Raw genomic sequence first — 19,096 nt, forward strand, 5'->3', positions numbered from 1 at the left:
TGGACACATATGAAGGCGACAATGGGGAATGAGGTTTATACAAGATGACATCATCCCTAGTAATGATTTGTAGTGTCGAACTGAAAGACTTTCTTCCTTGAATTTGTTTCGCTAGGGAGATTAGCTTCTCCTGTCTGTCCAGTGTTGGGTAGGCTTTGGTTTGTTCTGTGTCTATTATAGCACCCAGAAAGGCTATCCTTGTCGAAGTTTGAGTAATGTGTTCTCCTGGTTGAGAGTGAGGCCCAAGTCCTTGAAAAGGACTAAGGTCGCTCTGATGGACCTGCGTTCTGACTGGAAGTCAGGAGCTTTTACTAGCCAGTCGTCTAGATAGGGAAAAATTTGTCTCTCTTGCATCTCAGGTAGGCTGCGACCGGAGCCAGACATTTGTTAAAGATCCGCGGTGCGGACTTGAGGCCAAAGGGAAGGACCTTGAATTGAAAGTGCCTGCCCGCTACCATGAATCTCAGGAACTTTCTCTCTCTTGGGTGAATGGGAATATGGGAGTAGGAGTCTTGAAGATCCATGGAAGCCATGTTGTCTGCTCTGTTTAGAACCTACAGGATGTCTTGCAACGTGACCATACGGAATGTTTGCTTTTTCACGTATTTGTTCAGATCTCGTAAGTCTAAGATTGGCGTCCACAAACAAGATTTTTTTTTGAATGAGGAAGAAGCGGGAGTAGACACCTCTCCCCCTCTGGTAATAGGGTACAACTTCTATTGCTCCATTGCTCAACATGGCCTCCACTTTTAAGCTGAGTAGACGCAGATGTCTTTGTTGCACCTGGGGCAGTGGCGTCACTGGGAGTATCTGAAGGAACTCTAGGAGGTGGCCAAATTGTATTACATCCAGTACATATTTGTCCTTGGTTATTTGACGCCAACAATTAATATGATATTTCAACATTCGCTGAAAAGGAAGAATGAGACACAGTCGGTGCTTGAAGACAGTCATTGCACACAGGCGGCTTCTTTAGATTGCCTTCCAGGCTTTCCTCTGCAAGAAGGTCTGCTGTAAGCCGCTGGGGGCGACTGCCTTTGCTGATATTGGGGCCTGGACGTGTGGAAGGTGGTGGAGTACAATAGAAATCTGTACTGTTGGTATCCTCCACGAAATGAAGGTTGCCCTCTGCCCTTGGCTCCATGAAAAGGCACTATCCTATACTGCAGAGTGCCCAACGATCTGGCGGTCTTAGTGTCCGACTTTATGGTTTGAAGCGCGTCATCAACATGCTTCCCAAATAGCACCTCTCCATCAAAGGGAAGATCTTAAATCTTTGAGCCACCCTTGACGCCTCAAAACTGCTGTTCCAGCTAGCAGTCTAACGCCCACGGCGGCGATGTCAAGTGCACAGTTAATTTCTGCACAGGAATGTTGTCCCTCCATGAGCACCTTTTTAGTCTCCGGAAGTTCTTCCAAACACTGAGTTAAGTCTGACTACAGTTGCCTATCGTATCTGCCAAGGAGCGCTAAAGAATTGGCAGCTCGCACCACAATGGCGGACATTGAGGAAAAACGCTTCCCAATGTTATCAAGACGCATCCCTTCCGTATCTGGCAGCGCACTTAATGTTGTAGAAGGATTCCTGGAGCGCAGTTGTGCCGCCTGTGAGATGACGGAATTCAGTTTTGGATGGCCCGTTAGGCAGGCAGGAATGTCCAACTTAGGTAAGACCGCAGCTACTGTTGCAGGTTTACGCATTATTTTCAAACCCGGACTCCAAACATGGGCAATTATTGGAATAGCCCTGTCCGTTTTCCTGTGAGGTTCTTTGAAATCGTACAGGAAACAGTCCTGCTGAGTTGCAGGCATCAGTAAATTGAATCGTGCGGCTGCCCTTTCTAGCAGGTTATGAAACCCACCGAAATCCTCAGGCGGAGATAACACTATAGGTGTTCCAGGAGTGGTAGGTGCTGGAATTATATACTCATCTCATTTATCTTGGGGTGTATGAATTTCATCCTCCTCAACTTCGTGCAAAGAGGTTTGAACTTGCTCAGGTACAGACTGGGGGAAGCCAGTGGGTGAGAAGGGAGTTAAAACCTGCAGCTGCTGAAACTGCTGAGGGGTTGATGGTATGGTGGGAATTGTTGGTTGCTGCAACAATGTAGGTATTGGTGGAAAACATTCCCTGTAATCCGCCAACACTGCTTGCAAGTCCAATACTAAGCCCGAAAGTAGACATACCAGCCCTTGCTGTTGCCGTTGTGGCTGCTCGTAATATTGCTGGTCATAGTAAGAATCATCATCCGAGTATTCCTGACATTTGACTCGTAATTGTGAAGGACTTTTGGCGACCCCATGTAGTCCATCATCCTCAGAGTCAGCTTCATCCAAAAGGTGTGACGGTGTTTCCTTGATCGTCAACGAGAGGTGGATCGCCATCGTTGACTATGTCGACAAGGTGATCATCGACAGAGGCGTCGTCGATTGTGGGAGCCTCAACAAGTGTTCCGTTGACGGAAGCGTCGAAGGTAGGATCGTTGACGAGATAAGCAGAGTCGATAGAGACTGTAGTCGCGGTGACGAAATGGGGCGCATAGTCGAAGAGGACTCTGCTGAAGCTGCCGCTGACATAGATATGGTGACAGCGGTAGATGTTGTCGATGTGTGAGCCGTCGCCGAAGATATTGTCGATGATGGTGCCGTCAACGGTGCAGAGGCTGGCTTCTTGAAAGTATGCTTTATCCACACAGGTGGCATTGAGGGCTCAGAGAGGGTTTTCTTTTTGGCTTTTAAGAGGGAATCTGACTCCTTAGATTTCCCGACTGAGACAAATGCTTCTTTGATTGGCTACGAATTTTTGAGGGACCCTCAGATGAATTTTTAGGTGCCTTTCTAGGAGGTTCGTCAGTGGCAGTAGATTCCTCAGAATGTCTCTTTACAGGTGACTAGGTGACAGACCTAGAAGATAAGGCATGGTCATCTTCAGAGACCGGATTGTCTCTAGATTTCAACTTTTGCAGACAAAGTAGAAGACGACCCCCCTCTGTCCTTTAGTTTTAGTTAAAAATGTCCTACATACCTTACAGTCCCTGGTTTTATGGTTTAGGATAGAGACAGCATATGCAGTCCTTATGCTGGTCATCCACATGTAGCCTCTTCTTCATGCAGGTAGCACAGGCTCTAAAAAGCCCCTTTTTAGATGTCTGACATGGTTGTCAGTTGAAGCACCCAAATGATGAGAATTTCTGAAGAAAACGTCAATCCAAACACCTCAGAGAAAGTATATCTGAGAGAAAACTGAGCAGAGCTCAGGAGCACAATGTGCGGTGGAAAATCTGAGGGAAGGAAGCTGCTCCAGGAGGGTTCTAGAGGGTGGTGTAACCTGATTGGTTGTTTCTAATGTTTGGTCCTTTTTTTCACAAAATCACTGATATGTTTCTAAGATAATGGCCTAATGCATGTAATGTTTATATGCAATTGGGCATAGCTTCTGTATTACACCGGGGACTCCCATCTCGACGACGGGGAAGGACTCAAGCATGTGACTCTATGGAAGATCCAATACTGGAGTAAAGTCAAACACCAACAAAGCAAGGTCAATTTTATCCAGAAAAACAATCAAGAGCAGCTAGACATCCAGAGAGACCATCTCTGTGCTACTACTAGGTCAGAGTTTTGACTGGGGCTAGGTCATGAGGGGAAAAGAAAAAAAAGAAAAGACAAGCATCCAAGTTAAAACATACATGTATGAAGAAGATAGGATTGTGGTTAAGGTTCAACATTTGTTAAGGAATGTAAGGAAAGGAGCAAGGTACACTTTAACAATGGGAAGGGATACAAGGAGGTTAAGGTAGAAGGAAAGATATGGATAGGAATCTAATTGCCCAGGAATGAACCAAGAATAATTCTGTGTTTTAGAAGCCTATAGGCTAAAGAATGTTAGCATATTAGATATGACAAAAGCCAATTGGGAAGTTGAAAAATGAGATAAAAGCATAATTTTGTGTTTAGTGTGCAGTAATAACTAGCTTTCTCTTTTATCTGTGTAACATGTTGTTGCATGAATGGTATGTAAATAGGGCTGACGAGTGGACGTATGTTAGCACTTCAAGCCTAGTTAGAAAGTAATAGATGCCATTCTAAAACAATTGGTGGATGATATTTTAGCAGGCAAGTGCAATGACTGACACGCTGTTCCAAGTAACTTTTTATTTTATTTGCCTAATCATCCTCATTTTGAAAGCTTCAAGTGCTTCTGCTAGTCATCCTTAAAGTAATTTAAACAATAAAAAAAATTTCACTCTGAAGCTAGTGGCATCAAGGCTGGACAAGTTCTGCCCTTGAAAACCAGGAAGACTTGAGATGTCGACTAGGGTAGTTAATTTATTGCATTTAAACAGAGTTTTCACACTAGCAATTATTACAAAAATATGAATGAGATACAACATCCTACCACAATTAAATTTGATTGATTTAATACATTGTTTTTTTGTTATACTGCACATCTATTATAACAACGAAATATATTGAGAACAATTAGGTAATTTTAATGTGCAAAGAAGGCGTTCCATTTATGCCATTATTTACCAGCTCTGCAGTTTCATGATCATGTTGATGAAAAGGAAACCTCTGCAAACAGCAACTCCATAAAGAGATATCACAATATGATTCAAATATAAACCTGTAGACAAATGTTAACTGAATAGTTCAATTGCTGTGTAACGGTTATTCATTGCACAATTTTTGGTTTCTCTTGTCTAATATGACATGGACTCGACTTTGCATTAGACAAGGTGTCGGATTACTCGACAATGGTACAACCAACAGCTGTTGCATTCAGTAATAGCTGTAATTATTATGATCCATTAAAAAATAAAAACTGTTGGTCACATATTTAGAACTGTCGTACATTGGCAGAATCCTTTTATCCAAGGAGGTAAGATGGGTGAAGATCAGATTGAGTTTGTGGTAATATCCCTTCCTATTATGATTCGGGCAAATTCTTGAATGAGACCACAGTTTTCTTGTAGTAGCCAATGCATGTTACTCCACAACAATTATATCAGCACTTGGGCGGAGCATAATTAGAAACAATAAGAAATTATAATGTACTATAACGAACAGAAAAATAAATACTGTACCTTGATGTATTGTTGTACTTGAGCAGGTTCAAATCCTGTGAACAGCACAAGAGGTGTCAATTCTGGTGCCAATTTTTTTGACGGTGGTGGTATGTCTTCAATTCTACAGAAGGAACAATTCCAAACAGAATAAAAAATATATATATACAAGAATAAAATTAATGTTTTATAACTTGATGAGAATGACAGGAATTAAGTTAGAGTTCATGAGTTTAAGAGAAACATTACAAACCTTGCTAACCACTTTCTTGAGGATACTCCATCTACATGCAAGTCCCACACCTACTGAATACCCACAGCACTAATCCAAATCTGGAAATGTTTCATGGCTCTCCTCTGCTAGCATGAGGAGATATCATGACATTGGAAGGGGCGCAGATGTGACATCACTGGAGTCATATATTGCCACCCTGGTGCACAAACGTCAATTCCTGTCCAGTTTTGCCATGTCCTTAGAGACAGAGACAAACGTAACATCATATTGATAATTTTGCGGTGCAACAACTAACTTTGAACCTTATTAAGATGGGATACAGTAAGCTAGGAGACCTAGCAGACAAAGAATAGTCGGGACTGGAACTTCAGTAGTCTTCTAAAACATCGGAATCGGAAAGCTCTCACGCATGTTGTGGGTAGTACTGCCCTTATGAGCAGAAGGCGCTGAAGGGGCTTTAAGAAAGATTTGTTTGGGGGCATGTTGATGGAAAGCCCAAGTCAAACAGGAAGAATGCAGTTGCCTGCAGATGGTCCAACACCATCTACGATGAGTGTCGTCTAGGTATGGAAGCACAGTGCTCTCCACCCAGCCCCACAGGTGTCTTGTAATGCCAAATAGTCTGCGGTGTCAGAAGATGGAGGAGGCAGCAAATGCAATAGCTCACTATGGTCATCATCATGAACTAGTGGGTCAGTCATCTGGATATGATCTGAGTCTAACCTGAAGAGGTAATATGATTTAGGTACGGTGAGGGCTCAGATTGCAAAACTTCTGACTCTGGCCTCTTCAGCTAACCTCTGGGCTCCTCACCTAGACTGCATTGAAACTGTTAAGATCTTCAGGTGTTTTTACTTTTCCTGGACAGTCACTGGTGTCAGAGCCGAGTGAGGAGTCAGTAATGGCACGGATGGAGGAGTTGTTCACAAAAGCCATGGTGCCAGCAGAGGCAAAAAAGGTTCAGTGGGCTGGCCAGGCAGCCACATGACCACATGGATCACGAAGACGCACTATAGGGGACTGTGGTCTGTCTGAATTACACCATTATGGCATTGAGGAATTGAGTTGGATCAGCTCCAGGCATTGTGAATTTCAGATAGACATCTGCAATGGTGCCACAAACACTAAAGGTAGCAGAGGGCTGGGGGACTGGCCCTGTGGTGGATGTCAGTGTCTGCGGCACCTGCATCAGGTTCCTCGGGCAAGCTGTTATCCATGAACTTTGGCTTCGAACAGGAGTCCGCTGGAAGCAGATTGTGTTGAGGTAAACTATCCTGACAGCCTGAGTGACGTTGAGGAGTGTCACAATGTCCCCTCTTCTTGTGCTTCTTCCTTTTCACCTTTGAGGATTTGGCACACAGAAAGGAATGGGACTTCGAACCAAACTTTGACCGGGGTAGAGCCAGACACTTGTTGCAGGCAACAGAGTTTGGTCTTCAAGGGCACTGGTGTGCATGAGTCCTCCTTTGTTGCATAACTTCAAGTTGTGCTTTGGCCTCCAGACACCAAGGGCAGGCATCTGTTCATTGCAGGAGCGACAGGCTTTGAATCCTGATTTTTCCGGAGGATATATCCCTATGCACCACACGTAGAATTTGGTAAAAAACATATGTAAAACATGGGAGAGTCTGTGTAGGAAGCTGGCCCTTTATGTGATATGTGAATGCCGTGTAAAAGGTTCAGGGGTTCCTCTGTGAGTAGACAAGACCTTCTGTACAATACCAAAGTGCTCTATTTAGAGGTAGTGTGGCCGAGCAGCCTTAGGCTTAACACAGCGGAGTGCAGGACATCTACAGATACACACAATAATTGATAAATAAAACACACTACTCAAGAAGAAGATCCACAACAATTTATAAAAAAAATAGCAGGTATCTTTATACATATTTAGGCATCAGAGGCAAATCATTCCGGTAAGTACGTTTTTAAATAGGAATTCTTTTCACTTTAAAAAGTGGGCAGTTTCTGAGTTCTGCAATGTTATCATAAGGGAGGAAAAACAAGTTCTGCAAACAGGAAGAGTACACCAACTTACAAAACCAATCTCCTGGGGTTAAGGTAAGTAGTGGGCAAGGTCCAAGGCAGCACTTGCAGTATATCCTCAGCAGCCTGGGGGTGGCTGGGTGAAAAGTGCAAAACAGCATTGGGTGCCCAGTGCGTTCCTATGGAGACCGATCACTGCGGAAAGAGGCTGAAGGCTCTGGCCAGAAGGCCAGTTGGGCTGAACAAACAGTGATTCTCGGGTTCAGGTAGGCACCTTTGGTCCTCTTCTATACAGCTCATGGTTGACCGGTGCAGAGGTGTCCTTGGGTGTCCGGTTTTCTTGACCGGAGGAGTCACAGTGGAGGGGGGCTGCGCACAGAGGCTGCAGATGTCGGGGAGAGTCCAAGAGAGGTGAAACCACAATGACTCAGACTCTGGAGGGTTGGAGAACCTTGTTGGCACCAGTGGTACACTTCAACTCAGGTTGGAAACAGCGAGAGCAGTGGTGACTTCATGTGTTGGGTTTTGGGCAGTTAAAGTGTCCCTGCTTTGGAGGTTGTTGGAGAACAGGTCTTCTGTTCACAGGAGATCTTGAGGTTTTTTTCGAAAGCAGGCAGTCCTACCAGGTTTCTGGAGTCACAGCTGCAGGACGTGTCACCTTTGGTGCAGATTTCGTCGAGGGATGCAGACAGGCCAGCGGGGTTGGTATCAAGTCAACTGCTTTGCTACTCTTCTGCTCTCACGCCTCCAGTCCCCTTGGTCTTCTTAGGTCATCAGGATCTGCTTCTCTAGTGCCAGGGGCACCCCTAAGTTCAGTATTTATGGGGAGTTAGTGGTGTGTATGGTAGTAGCCAATGTGCTACTGACCCTTGGGGTTAGTACGCCCTCTATATGACCACTTCCTGTGGGAAGTGGGCATTACCCTGTCCCAGAATTCCTAGGTATGCCATCTCCAATATGGCTATCTTTGAAAAATCATGTCCACCACGCAGTAGCCCACATTAGGGGTAGTACTAGCCTGGAGGTGGCACGCCTACCTGACTAGTTAATTTTTCTGCCTGTCCAGAAGGCGAATAGGCTCTGGATGGGGGAGGTGGCTTCCTCTGCTGTGAGAGGAGCCAGATTCACATTTTAAAGGCTTGCCACCTTATGAAGGCCAATCAGCAGGTCATCTTGTGAGAGGGTGTGTTACACTCACTTCCTGGACAGGCCTTTGCTCTGGGCCTCCCGAGAGCAGAAAGCTCTAACCTCAGGGGTCAAGAAAGGTGTCTCTGGTGGCAGGCCGATAGAAACAAGTCAGTGAGCACACCAGAAGCTGGTAGGATTTCAGGGGCACCTCTAAGGTGCCCTCTGGGTGCTTGTATTGGTATATGTTAACACTGACAACGGTGTGGGTTCACCAATATGAAATGTTTGATACTGAAAATCCCTATCTTCTGGGAAGCCATCATGTAGCTGGGGAACTCATATTGACCCGAGGCTAGCACATGTCATTAAAATGGCTTCCTTGGTCACTTACTATACCTGAGAGTTGCCAAAGTCATAGCAGGGTTATATCTTCTCATGCGGATATGCCCTAACATGTGTATCTTGCCTTAGGGCTGCTAGAGGGGTGACTTACATATATTGTATGCGGTGTCATTCATTGTTGAAGAAAGAATGGATGAGAATATGGTTCAGCCGACAAGATTTGAGACTGAGAGCCAAACTAACGGCACAGTACTCCTTTTAAAATAATTTTATGAATTTGCTGAAAGAGTGGAATATATGAGGAGATTCGCCTTGGGAAAAAAAAATTGAGAAATACCCTCTGGATAAGGATACGATTTGGTGACTACCACTGAATTTTGATATTAGTATAATCCTCTATGAATGCAGATATGGAATGAATATGGATTGGGAAAATAAAAAAATCACCCTGAGGAAGGTGATAAAAAGGACTGTGAAAAACCACAAACGTATTGACGCAAGTTGAATTGCTGGACTCATTGGAATTGGCCACAAATAGATGAGATATTAGTTGCATGAATCAATTGTCCACTGTATACCTGATTTGGGACAGCAAAAAGACAATAGACCAGGGAGGGTGCCTTGTGTGTGGTCTCCCAATTTTGTTAGGCGAGAGATTGTACAGAGGTCCACCGTGGGGCCTGTTGGCTTTTTTATGATTGATTGTTTTTAATTTTTTTGATTGAGTATAGTATTATTTATTATATATGATTTTTTTATATTCCTTTATTAAGACTGATCATTTGAGTGAATGAATGTGTAAGAAGAGAATTGGGTGGTGGCTAGCATGCTAATTCCCCTAGGGGGTTATTTCTTCTAATTCACTTCTGTCTGCATCAATACATGCAGCCTGCAATTGCAGCTTGCCATGTGCTTGGTGTGTGGTCACTTAGGGTGGCACAATTCATGCTGCAGTCATTAGGGACCTCCTTTAGTACCCCAGGCCACAGGTAACAGGTGTACCATTTACTAGGGACTTAAAGTGGTACTATAAGTTTTGCCAATTGGGGAAACAACTGTGCAGTTTTGGAAAGAGCTCTGTCACTGGGGACCTCGTTTGCAGGAACCCAGTGCACCTTCGGTCAAAATCGCATCACGTACAAGGCAAAAATGTGAGTGATATGTTGAGGGGGGCAGAGGGGAGATAATTGTAAGCATATCAAAAAGATGCACTTTCCTACAGTGTGCAAAATCAGAGAGCTGTCCTGGATCCACGTCAAAAGGGGTGGGGGAAAAAAAAAAAGGAACTGACTTTGGTACACTGGTGTGGTGCTTCATGTCTCCAGTGACATAATTGTACCGCTTCCGGTGCTCTGATGGAGTAAGCACCACATGCTGGCAGAGGACAGCTATGATGTTTTGGATTCAGTCTGGCACCTCAAGATACATTTAAGAGGTGAAGATTCAGCATCTAGAAGTATCCACAACAAATGTGCATTTGGATTGCTTATAGTCTCATGATAGGATTGCAGAAGTAGAAGGATTTAAATGGCACTATAAAAGCAGGATCTGTGATGCAACTACAAAAATATTCTATTGACATGTGCAAGTACAGCTACATGCAATACACTATTAATCCTAAAAACGGAGTTCACAGAAGCAAAGTGACTGCATGGAGAAAAGTAATAATGTAAAAATCGATCAAGCAACAGGGGTCTTGTCTCCAACATCGAGCATAGAGATCAGCCAGTCAACAATTTGAAGCCATCTTGTGGAACGTGATTTGCATCCAGCTGATAACAGTGTGAGAAAGTTTCTGAGAGAAAGAAGTTAAAGGGAAGTGTAGCAATTGGATCTTTGGTTGGCAGTCAGGTTACCCCGTCCAAGCAAGCACTCTAGTCAGGGTAAGTCACACACAATGCAAATTATCCTGTGCTTACCCTCTGGTAGCTTTGCACTGAGCAGTCAGGCTTAACTTAGAAGGCAATGTGTAAAGTATTTGTGCAATAAATCATACAATAACACCATATAGCACCACAAAAATACACCACACAGTGTTTAGAAAAATATATAATATTTATCTGGTTAAATGCAGGCCAAAACGATCAAAGATGCAATAAGTAAACTTAGAGATATCGCTGAAAAGTGATAAAGAGTCGTAAGTCTTTTAAAAGCAAACAAAGTCTCTTTCAAGCACAAAGTACCTGGTTGCGTGAAAAATCTCCACAAAGGGCCGCAGAGGAGGAGAAGCGTGGAAACAAAGGTGTGTGCGCCAATTTCTCAGGCCACACACGGTGATGTGTTGTTTTGTTTCCACGCAAGGTCGGCTCTGCGTGGATTTCCGGCGCTCGGTCGTGGATCCTCTTCGGTTGCGGGGTTTTCAGACGCCCTAGGGACGGTGCGTGGATTTCCTGTGCTGGCAGGATGAAGTAACAGGAGCTGCGACGATCCAGTGGGCGTTGCGTCAAAATTTCTACCGCATGGTAGATGCTGCGTCGATTCCTCTCTGGAAGTCAGGCAGCATCGTTCCGGCTCAGCTATGCGTCGATCCAGTGGGGCGTGCGCCGAATTTCCGGTCACTACACTGGCGCAATGTCGATCTTGTTGCGAAGATGGGCTGCGTTGTTCCGGTTCGGCGGGCAGTGAAATTTTCACTGCGGTGCAGGCTGTGCGTCGTTCCTGGCAGGCTGTGCGTCGAATTTCGCCGCACAAGGAGTCCTTCTTGAAGAGATGAAGTCTTTTTGGTCCTGAGACTTCAGGGAGCAGGAGGCAATCTCTATCCAAGCCCTTGGGGAGTACTTCTTCACCAAAGCCAGAGAGCAGCAAGGCAACAGCAAGGAAGCAGTTCTTCACAGAAAGCAGTCAGGTGAGTCCTTTGGGCAGCCAGGCAGTTCTTCTTGGCAGGATGCAGGTTCTGGTTACAAGTTTCTTCTCCAGGAAGTGTTCGAGTTGGTAGGGGCAAGGCCCTGTTAATGTACCCAAATGTGCCTTTGCAGTGGGGATACTTCAAAGAGTGGCTTAGAAGTGCACCAGGTTCCCTTTCAGTTCAATCCTGTCTGCCAGGGTCCCAGTTGTGGGTGTGGCTGTCCTTTGTTTGAGAGCAGGCCCTCCACCCTCCCAGCCCAGGAAGACCGATTCAAAATGCAGATGTATGCAAGTGAGGCTGAGTATTGTGTGGTTGGGGTGTGTCAGAGAATGCATAAGGAAGCTGTCACCTAAACCCAGCCAGGCGTGGACTGTAAGGCACAGAAAGATTTAAGTGCAGAGAAATGCTCAGTTTCTAAAAGTGGCATTTCTAAAATAGTAATATTAAATCCAACTTCACCAGTCAGCGGGATTTAATGTCACCATTATGGCCATATTAAATATGACCTTCCTACTCCTTTTAGATCAGCAGCTACCACTCAAACAATGTATGAGGGCAGCCCCAATGTTAGCCTATGAAGGAAGCAGGCCTCACAGCAGTGTAAAAATGAATTTCAGAGTTTTACACTACCAGGACATGTAAACTACATAGGTACATGTCCTGCCTTATGCCTACACAGCACCCTGCCCTATGGGTTACCTAGGGCATACCTTAGGGGTGTCATATGTAGAAAAAGGGGAGTTTTAGGCTTGGCAAGTACTTTTAAATGCCAAGTCGAATTGGTAGTAAAACTGCACACACAGGCCTTGCAATGGCAGGCCAGAGACAAGGTTAAGTGGCTACTGAAGTGGGGAGGGCACAATCAGTGCTGCAGGTCCACTAGTAGCATTTAATCTACAGGCCATGGGCACATATAGTGCACTTTACTAGGGACTTATAAGTAGATTAAATAGTCCAATTGGGTATGGTCCAATGTTACCATGTTTAAAGGGAGAGAGCATATGTACTTTAGCACTGGTTAGCAGTGGTAGAGTGAGCAGAGTCTTAAAACCAGCAAAAACAGTATCTAAAAAGTGGGGGGAGGCAGGCAAAAAGTTAGGGGTGACCATCCTAAGGCTGTCAGGTCTAACAGGAAGCTATTTGCTAAATGCACTTTAAGCAAGCTACTCGCTAAATGCACTTTAAGCAAGCTACTCGGGATCAGAGAGCAGCTCAAGGTTCTCCAATGTAGTCTTGGCTCTCTGCTTGACACCCAATGTTCACACAAAGAAGAAAACTGTCAAAATAAACCAGGGACTCCTGGAAAGTAAGATGTCGAAAAAGCAACATTTGTGATAAAAATTAAGGTGAGCGTTTATCATGCTTTACAGTCCTGTAATAAAAGCACGTAATAAATCACTATTAAATTTCACTGTGGCAGAAAAATTTTCATGAATTATTCATGGGGCTTAGTGATGGGAAGCTGGGTTAAACAATCACAAACTTGCAGCAAGCTTTATATTCTCTTAATCGTTTCTGTAGTGGGCGCTCAAGGTTCTAACCCAATTCAAAAAAATAATTGCCAAGGGCATAAAACACAGGTATAAAAAAGGAAATCAAACAAAAATTAACAACAAAAACAAAACAAAAAAATGTATAAATAGTTGACAAAAATTACATAACTGTCACGTAGATGCTCTATTTTTAAATTTACCTTGCTTTCTTGGAAGAAGGCTGGAAACTAGGTTCATTTTGCTTTGGTTTAAGAGGCAATCTTATCCCCTGAAATACAAATTTTACTATTTGTAACAAACCTAGCGAACAGAAACTTTTACAGAAAAATAATTTTAAAAAGTTTACACAAAGTAAATGTGAACACAAATGCAATTGTTCCCTGTAGTTTAATTGGCACAATACCACTTGTTAGACAACATGCAAAATATCTTGGCTTTCAAACCACCTACATGGAATCTTTTTCTATGCAGTGTTATCAACGCCAAAGTCTGACAAATAAAATAAAATACACGTATTGTCTTTCACTGATTTCGTAGTCCAGGATCTAGAAGCCCGCGATCTTCCACAAGTAAAAAAAAAAATACCTTATCTAACTATGAAACAAATCGACTTGCAAATTGTGTTCTGCGCCTTCAGTTTTCAAAGTGCTGTGCAAAAAATTAGGATAAAAGCTGCAACAAGTGTCAACTATAACAGAAAGTAGTAGAGCAGATAGATGAACTACACATGCCTGAATGGCAACACAGCTAGACTACCTGAATTCATCCCATATGCCCACGTAGCTAAGTACCACTGCGTCTTCAACATTTTAAACACCCAGGCGAAACCAATATCTGCACCACGTCCTAATCTAACGTTAACGCCACATTTTCCCACTCTGAGCTCCCCAGATTCATTAGGGGAGGCCACCACAACAATAACAAGGTTTGGAACGGACTTTCCATTTCTTGACAATGGATCACAAACACTCAGGGGCACACTCACTGCCTAATAAATAAAATATATTTCCTCCTTCTTCCGCAGCAGAAAAAAACAAGAAGACAAAGTAGCCAATTACATGCCATTTGTAAAATGCCAAGGTGGTCTGGTAGTGCCAGCAGCAAATGTGTGCTGGAGGGTAAGTGCTTACTAGCATTACCACTTTCATCATTCTAATGACTAATGGTCAACACTACAAACGAAAATAAGACTGTCAACAAGTGTCATTTTGTTTAATGTTACTATCAAGAGGAAAATTCTATAAACAAACAATAAAAATCAATATAGGAGATTGGTAATTTCTGATCTATGTCTGGGAAAAAAAAAGCACAAATGAAAGCGGTCATCTTCATAAGCAGCATAACAGAAATCAATCCAACAGCTGAAAGAGATGTAAAATGTCTTCCTGTATGATTGCAGAAAGACACTTAGAGGACTTGAGCAGCGAGAAAAAGTTATTTACCTGTAAACATTTATCCCACGTTACCATCCTATGTTATTCTACAGCCATCTGCATAGCACTTTCAACCATTATGGCCCTTTAGCACTTTATTTATGCATCCTTTCTTGTGGAACTATACATACACAGGCATGAGACATCAAGCATTATCATTCTGAAGTCTGTGGTAAGAGTAGAAGCAGCAAAATTAAGATAGAAGTGTCTTCTTTAGACACTTATTCAGTACATTCCTAAAAGCCAACTATAGCCTGTAGGATACATGTGCAATGAACACCATTGCCACTAGAGGCCATCAGAGTACAGACGTAAGCGGAACCATGTGGAAGAAACTCTGAAAAGCGCGAGAAGTGAGGAAGAATGTATATATGCAAGTCTATAGTTCGAGGTAAGTAGGTTTCTCTTCCTTAGCATTGGGTATTTTAATTACACGATTATCGGAGATAGACTAGCAAGCTGCATGACAATGCAAGTTGGCATAGAAGCAGGGATGATACACACTTAAGAAAGTTGCTGGGTATCTGTCACAATTCTAGCCCTTCTATGAAGGCCTAGAAAACAACGTTTTCAAACGCTCAAGATGACTGTGTTGCCATGAGTTTGCGTCGCACAACGTGGGGGCCATCTTGAAAGTATAAAAACATGGTTTTCTATATTTTTAAAATGGCAGCCACACTCTAAAAGCACTGGCCAATGGCACATCCAACAGTGGGGATCACGGTCCATTGGCATATCGAGACAGACTGGCTTTGCCAGTGTTTGTTTAAGAAGTGCAAAGTAATAACACGTTTGTCTTAAAATACAATACATTCAATTGAATCAGGTATCCCCTGGAGAAGCCTCAAATGATGCTACAGCTATGAATAGGGGAAGATCTTTTGCTGAAGGATAAAATGTATCCGGGCTGTAGCAACTCACGCAGGTTAAAGTGAAAATGGTCATGGGCAATGAGAGACAAAGATCTACGAATAATAACCTCAACTAAAAACACAAACTGCAGCATAAAATGAGAATCAGATTTTAAATAACTTTGTACTAGTAGATTTTGTTTTGTGTGACAGAGTGATGCTCGCTCACAAAATGTGAGGTCTCGATCATATGAATTCTAAACTGTAGACTAGCACTCTACGGAATAAATAGTACTGAGAACTGAAAAATAAAGTTAAGTGTAGTTGTTGAAGAGCATGACAATCCATCGGATTGGATACTGAAACGATTGAAGACAATTTAGATAATTTTATATTAGAATATTCATAATGTCAGCAAAAAAAATATATGTTGACCAGTTTTTTTACACTTTTACAGGTATTATTAGCTTCTAGAAAAGCACATGCGTGTTCACAAAAAAACTTTGTCAGGTGAGCAAGGCTACGGTTTTCACATCAAAATCACAAATAAAAAAAATCCAGAATGTCGGAAATTCTAGTCACGGCTTAAGTACAGCTTTGGGTAGGAAGCCAAGAGATATGTGATACACCAGGACAGCCAGTCTAAGTGATCAGTCACAAGGCAGATTTTCATAATTCTTTCAAACATAAAAAAGTCACACAAATGTTTGACGTTAGTGTAGACAGTGTTGATTTGGCTGATTTCAGGTTGGTGTCCGCCCACCACCACTGCCGATCCTGAGCAGTCATGTGGGATGAGAAGGATGCATGCGGTCAGTAGTACGAGAAGCCCCAGAGCCATCCTCACTGAAACTCAGGACTGATCCTCATATTATCAGGATCATACCCTCGTTGTCCCATACTACCTGCGACTGAAGAAAAGCCCTGAACACCACCTTGTCCAGGAATGCCTCAATGAATGAGATCCTTTGCATGGCGCTGAAGTGGGACTTCTGCTCACTGATAGTGCATCCCAAAGATGTAAGGAGTTCGGCCATCTTCTGGAGGTAGTCTGACTGCAGCAAGCCTGCATTTAGCAGACAGTCATCACGGTATGGCATTACGGGCCAGATATAACAAAGGGTTTTACCCATTCTATGCCTATGGGAAAATGTGTTCCTACATTTGGCCCTACATGTACTTCTAAACTCTGAAGAGGTGCAGCAACTACTGTCATGACTTTTGGTAACACTTGAGGAAACATGGTAAGGCTGAACTGGAAAACAGCAAATTGAAACAATAATTAGCATACCTTGAACTGCAGGTAATGCCTGCATGAATTCAGGGCAGGTATATGGAAGCACTTGTGCTGCAAGTCCAAAGACACCATCCAGTCATCTGGGTCCAGAGCAGACAGGATGGGAGCCAACGTGATTATTTTAAATTGGTCTTTCTGTGGAAAAGGCCTTTAACGGGCAGATCAAATTAGGCCCGAGACACACACCCCCCTTTGAAATTATTAAGTACATAAATAGCACCCTACATAGAGTCTGGTACTAACTGAATGAAAACCTTGGAGAGTAACAGATTGACCTCTTGCATCGGGATTGAACAGTGCTCCTCCGAAATTAGCTCTGGTGTGGAAGGAAGGGTGGATGGGAAAATAATGGGTGAAAGGTAGCCATTTTTATAAGTCTGTAAGGCCGATCTGTCTGAGATGATGGATATCCAGCTGCGGAGGAAATGTTGAATCCTAGTTACTGCTGGCCTAGTGCTGAGGGAAAACTGAAGTGGCTTCGTAGGCCTTGCAGCTGGCCAATCAATCCCAAAGTTCATGCTGTGTTGCAACTGTCTGAATTGCTCTTGCCCAAAATTAGCCATTAGTCTGAGAATACCAGTGGGCATATCCATTAGAGATGCTTGCACGTCAACAGATAACCTTGTTGACCTCATCCACAAATTATTTCACAGCAAAAAAAGGGTGCCAACAGCTCATCCAGCCTAGAGAACTTACTTTGACATCATGTAACGTCTGGGCCAGTGGGGCCCAAAGGTCTTCTGAGAATGCCCGCATGTTTCCACTAACCATGTTCCATAATGCATGTGTGTACTTGCCCAATAAGCAAACAGTATTCATGGATCTAAGGGCTAGGCTAACTGATGAAAGCATTCTATCCAAGAGCCTCAAACCTTTTGGATTCCTTATCTGAGAATTGGAATTTTTCAGCTGACCTTACTTGTTGAGGTTTGAATGATCATGCTGTCCATTGTCAGGAGTTTAGTTAGAAAGTCTGGATGATCTGAAGCTGAGTTACATCACCAAACCACCAGTTAACTGATTGGTGGACATGAACATGGTTTGGACCACATAGCCATAAGGGTATCAATAAATGCTTCTTTAAACAGTGGCTGTGTTGAAACAGGCCTTGGTTGGAGAATCTGAATCAGAAGATTTTTTTTTAACTCCACAGTGGGTAACTCCAGTTCTAGTGTTTCAACTGCCCTACAAACCACCACTGCAAACGAGGCACGTTCTTCTGTTGTTGATCCATAAGGCGAGTGAAGTTATGTTTCAGGTGATTCATCTAGTCAACTGGCACAATAGGTCTATACATGTAGTACAATCAGTATAATGAGGGGTAAGCAATCCAACTCCTTATTAATATCCAGAGGGGCAATATGTGCCTCCTGTACTGGTTCAAAGTCAGAAACAATAACCAAATGGAGTCTCTTTTGGGAGAGCCCTTAAGGGACAGTTCTTGGATTAGAGTGAGGCTGTATGACAGCTGTAAAGCTTTTGTGATTTCTTAGTACAACATCTGTCTGGCCGATATTGACTAAGGGTCAGATTAATGCCAGAACCATGTTTTCTATCAGTAACCGAGGAAGTGGTTTTGGCACCAGTATGGAAGACACAGATATGGACCTTGGTGCTGGAGCAAAAGTCTGTACCGGAGTCTGTCGGGGTCTGGTAGCAGGTCTGAATGGGTGCAACAGGGCAACCAGCGTCAGGGGTTGGCCAGCCAACAGTAGTCCCACTAAAGACATATTTGGCTCCGAGGGGTCCAAAAGACACACTAGAGAGAGCTGGAATTGCATAAAAACCTGCATCATTGCCTCCTTGCTGGGGAGTCGGGGACTGTCAGAGTAACAAATACAGTATTGGGACCAACTGCAGAACTGATTCAGATTCTGGGGACTTTGAAGGGGTTTGATTTGTATCATGAATACCCAAAGTATTCTCATTGTATTTCAAGTGGCACCTTTTTGTTTGTGCTGGACTTCAACTTACCAGAAAACTTCAGACAGGAAGTAGATCGTTCGCAGGAGAACACAGAGACCAGAAGCAAGCCAGCAACTTGAAGCAGAAGAAGCTATGCTTCAACTACAAACTGTGTTTTCGGCTCCCAGCTTCAGGTCACCTTCAGGTGTATGACGGCACACATGTTTCACAATTTCTAGTCTTCACCAGAGCCCAAACACTTAAGACATACCTCTTGTAGGTTGGTGACTGACATCTGCTTCTTGCACTCCTGGCACAGTTTGAAGGCTGTTGTTTTTGATGAGGACATTGTTCCCTAGCACACTTTTGAAAATCCTACTATGAGACTGAAAAGGTTGGGAGCAGACCTTCCATTCCACATCAAAGGACGCAGAAAGAAAGGAAGTAACATCCACTTATATACAGAACTACTCTATCACTGTCAAGGCATCACATTCTTCGCAGAGCCACACAAAGCA

At 43.4% G+C, this 19,096-nt stretch overlaps 1 protein-coding gene across 2 annotated transcripts in view; it reads right to left on the reverse strand.

Annotated features, from left to right (window-relative positions):
* The window catches only part of PAXIP1 (PAX interacting protein 1), a 188,256-nt gene that overhangs the window by 56,074 nt on the left and 113,086 nt on the right, over positions 1–19,096 (reverse strand). For both annotated transcript variants that reach the window (XM_069211133.1, XM_069211134.1), the window contains exons 14-15: positions 13,293–13,360; positions 5,088–5,190 (exon numbers count right to left, since the gene is read on the reverse strand). In XM_069211133.1, coding sequence (XP_069067234.1) covers positions 5,088–5,190; positions 13,293–13,360 — 171 coding nt within the window. The remainder of the gene's footprint in view (positions 1–5,087; positions 5,191–13,292; positions 13,361–19,096) is intronic.

This window comes from Pleurodeles waltl, chromosome 10, assembly GCF_031143425.1.
Source record: "Pleurodeles waltl isolate 20211129_DDA chromosome 10, aPleWal1.hap1.20221129, whole genome shotgun sequence".
Lineage (NCBI taxonomy): Eukaryota > Metazoa > Chordata > Amphibia > Caudata > Salamandridae > Pleurodeles > Pleurodeles waltl.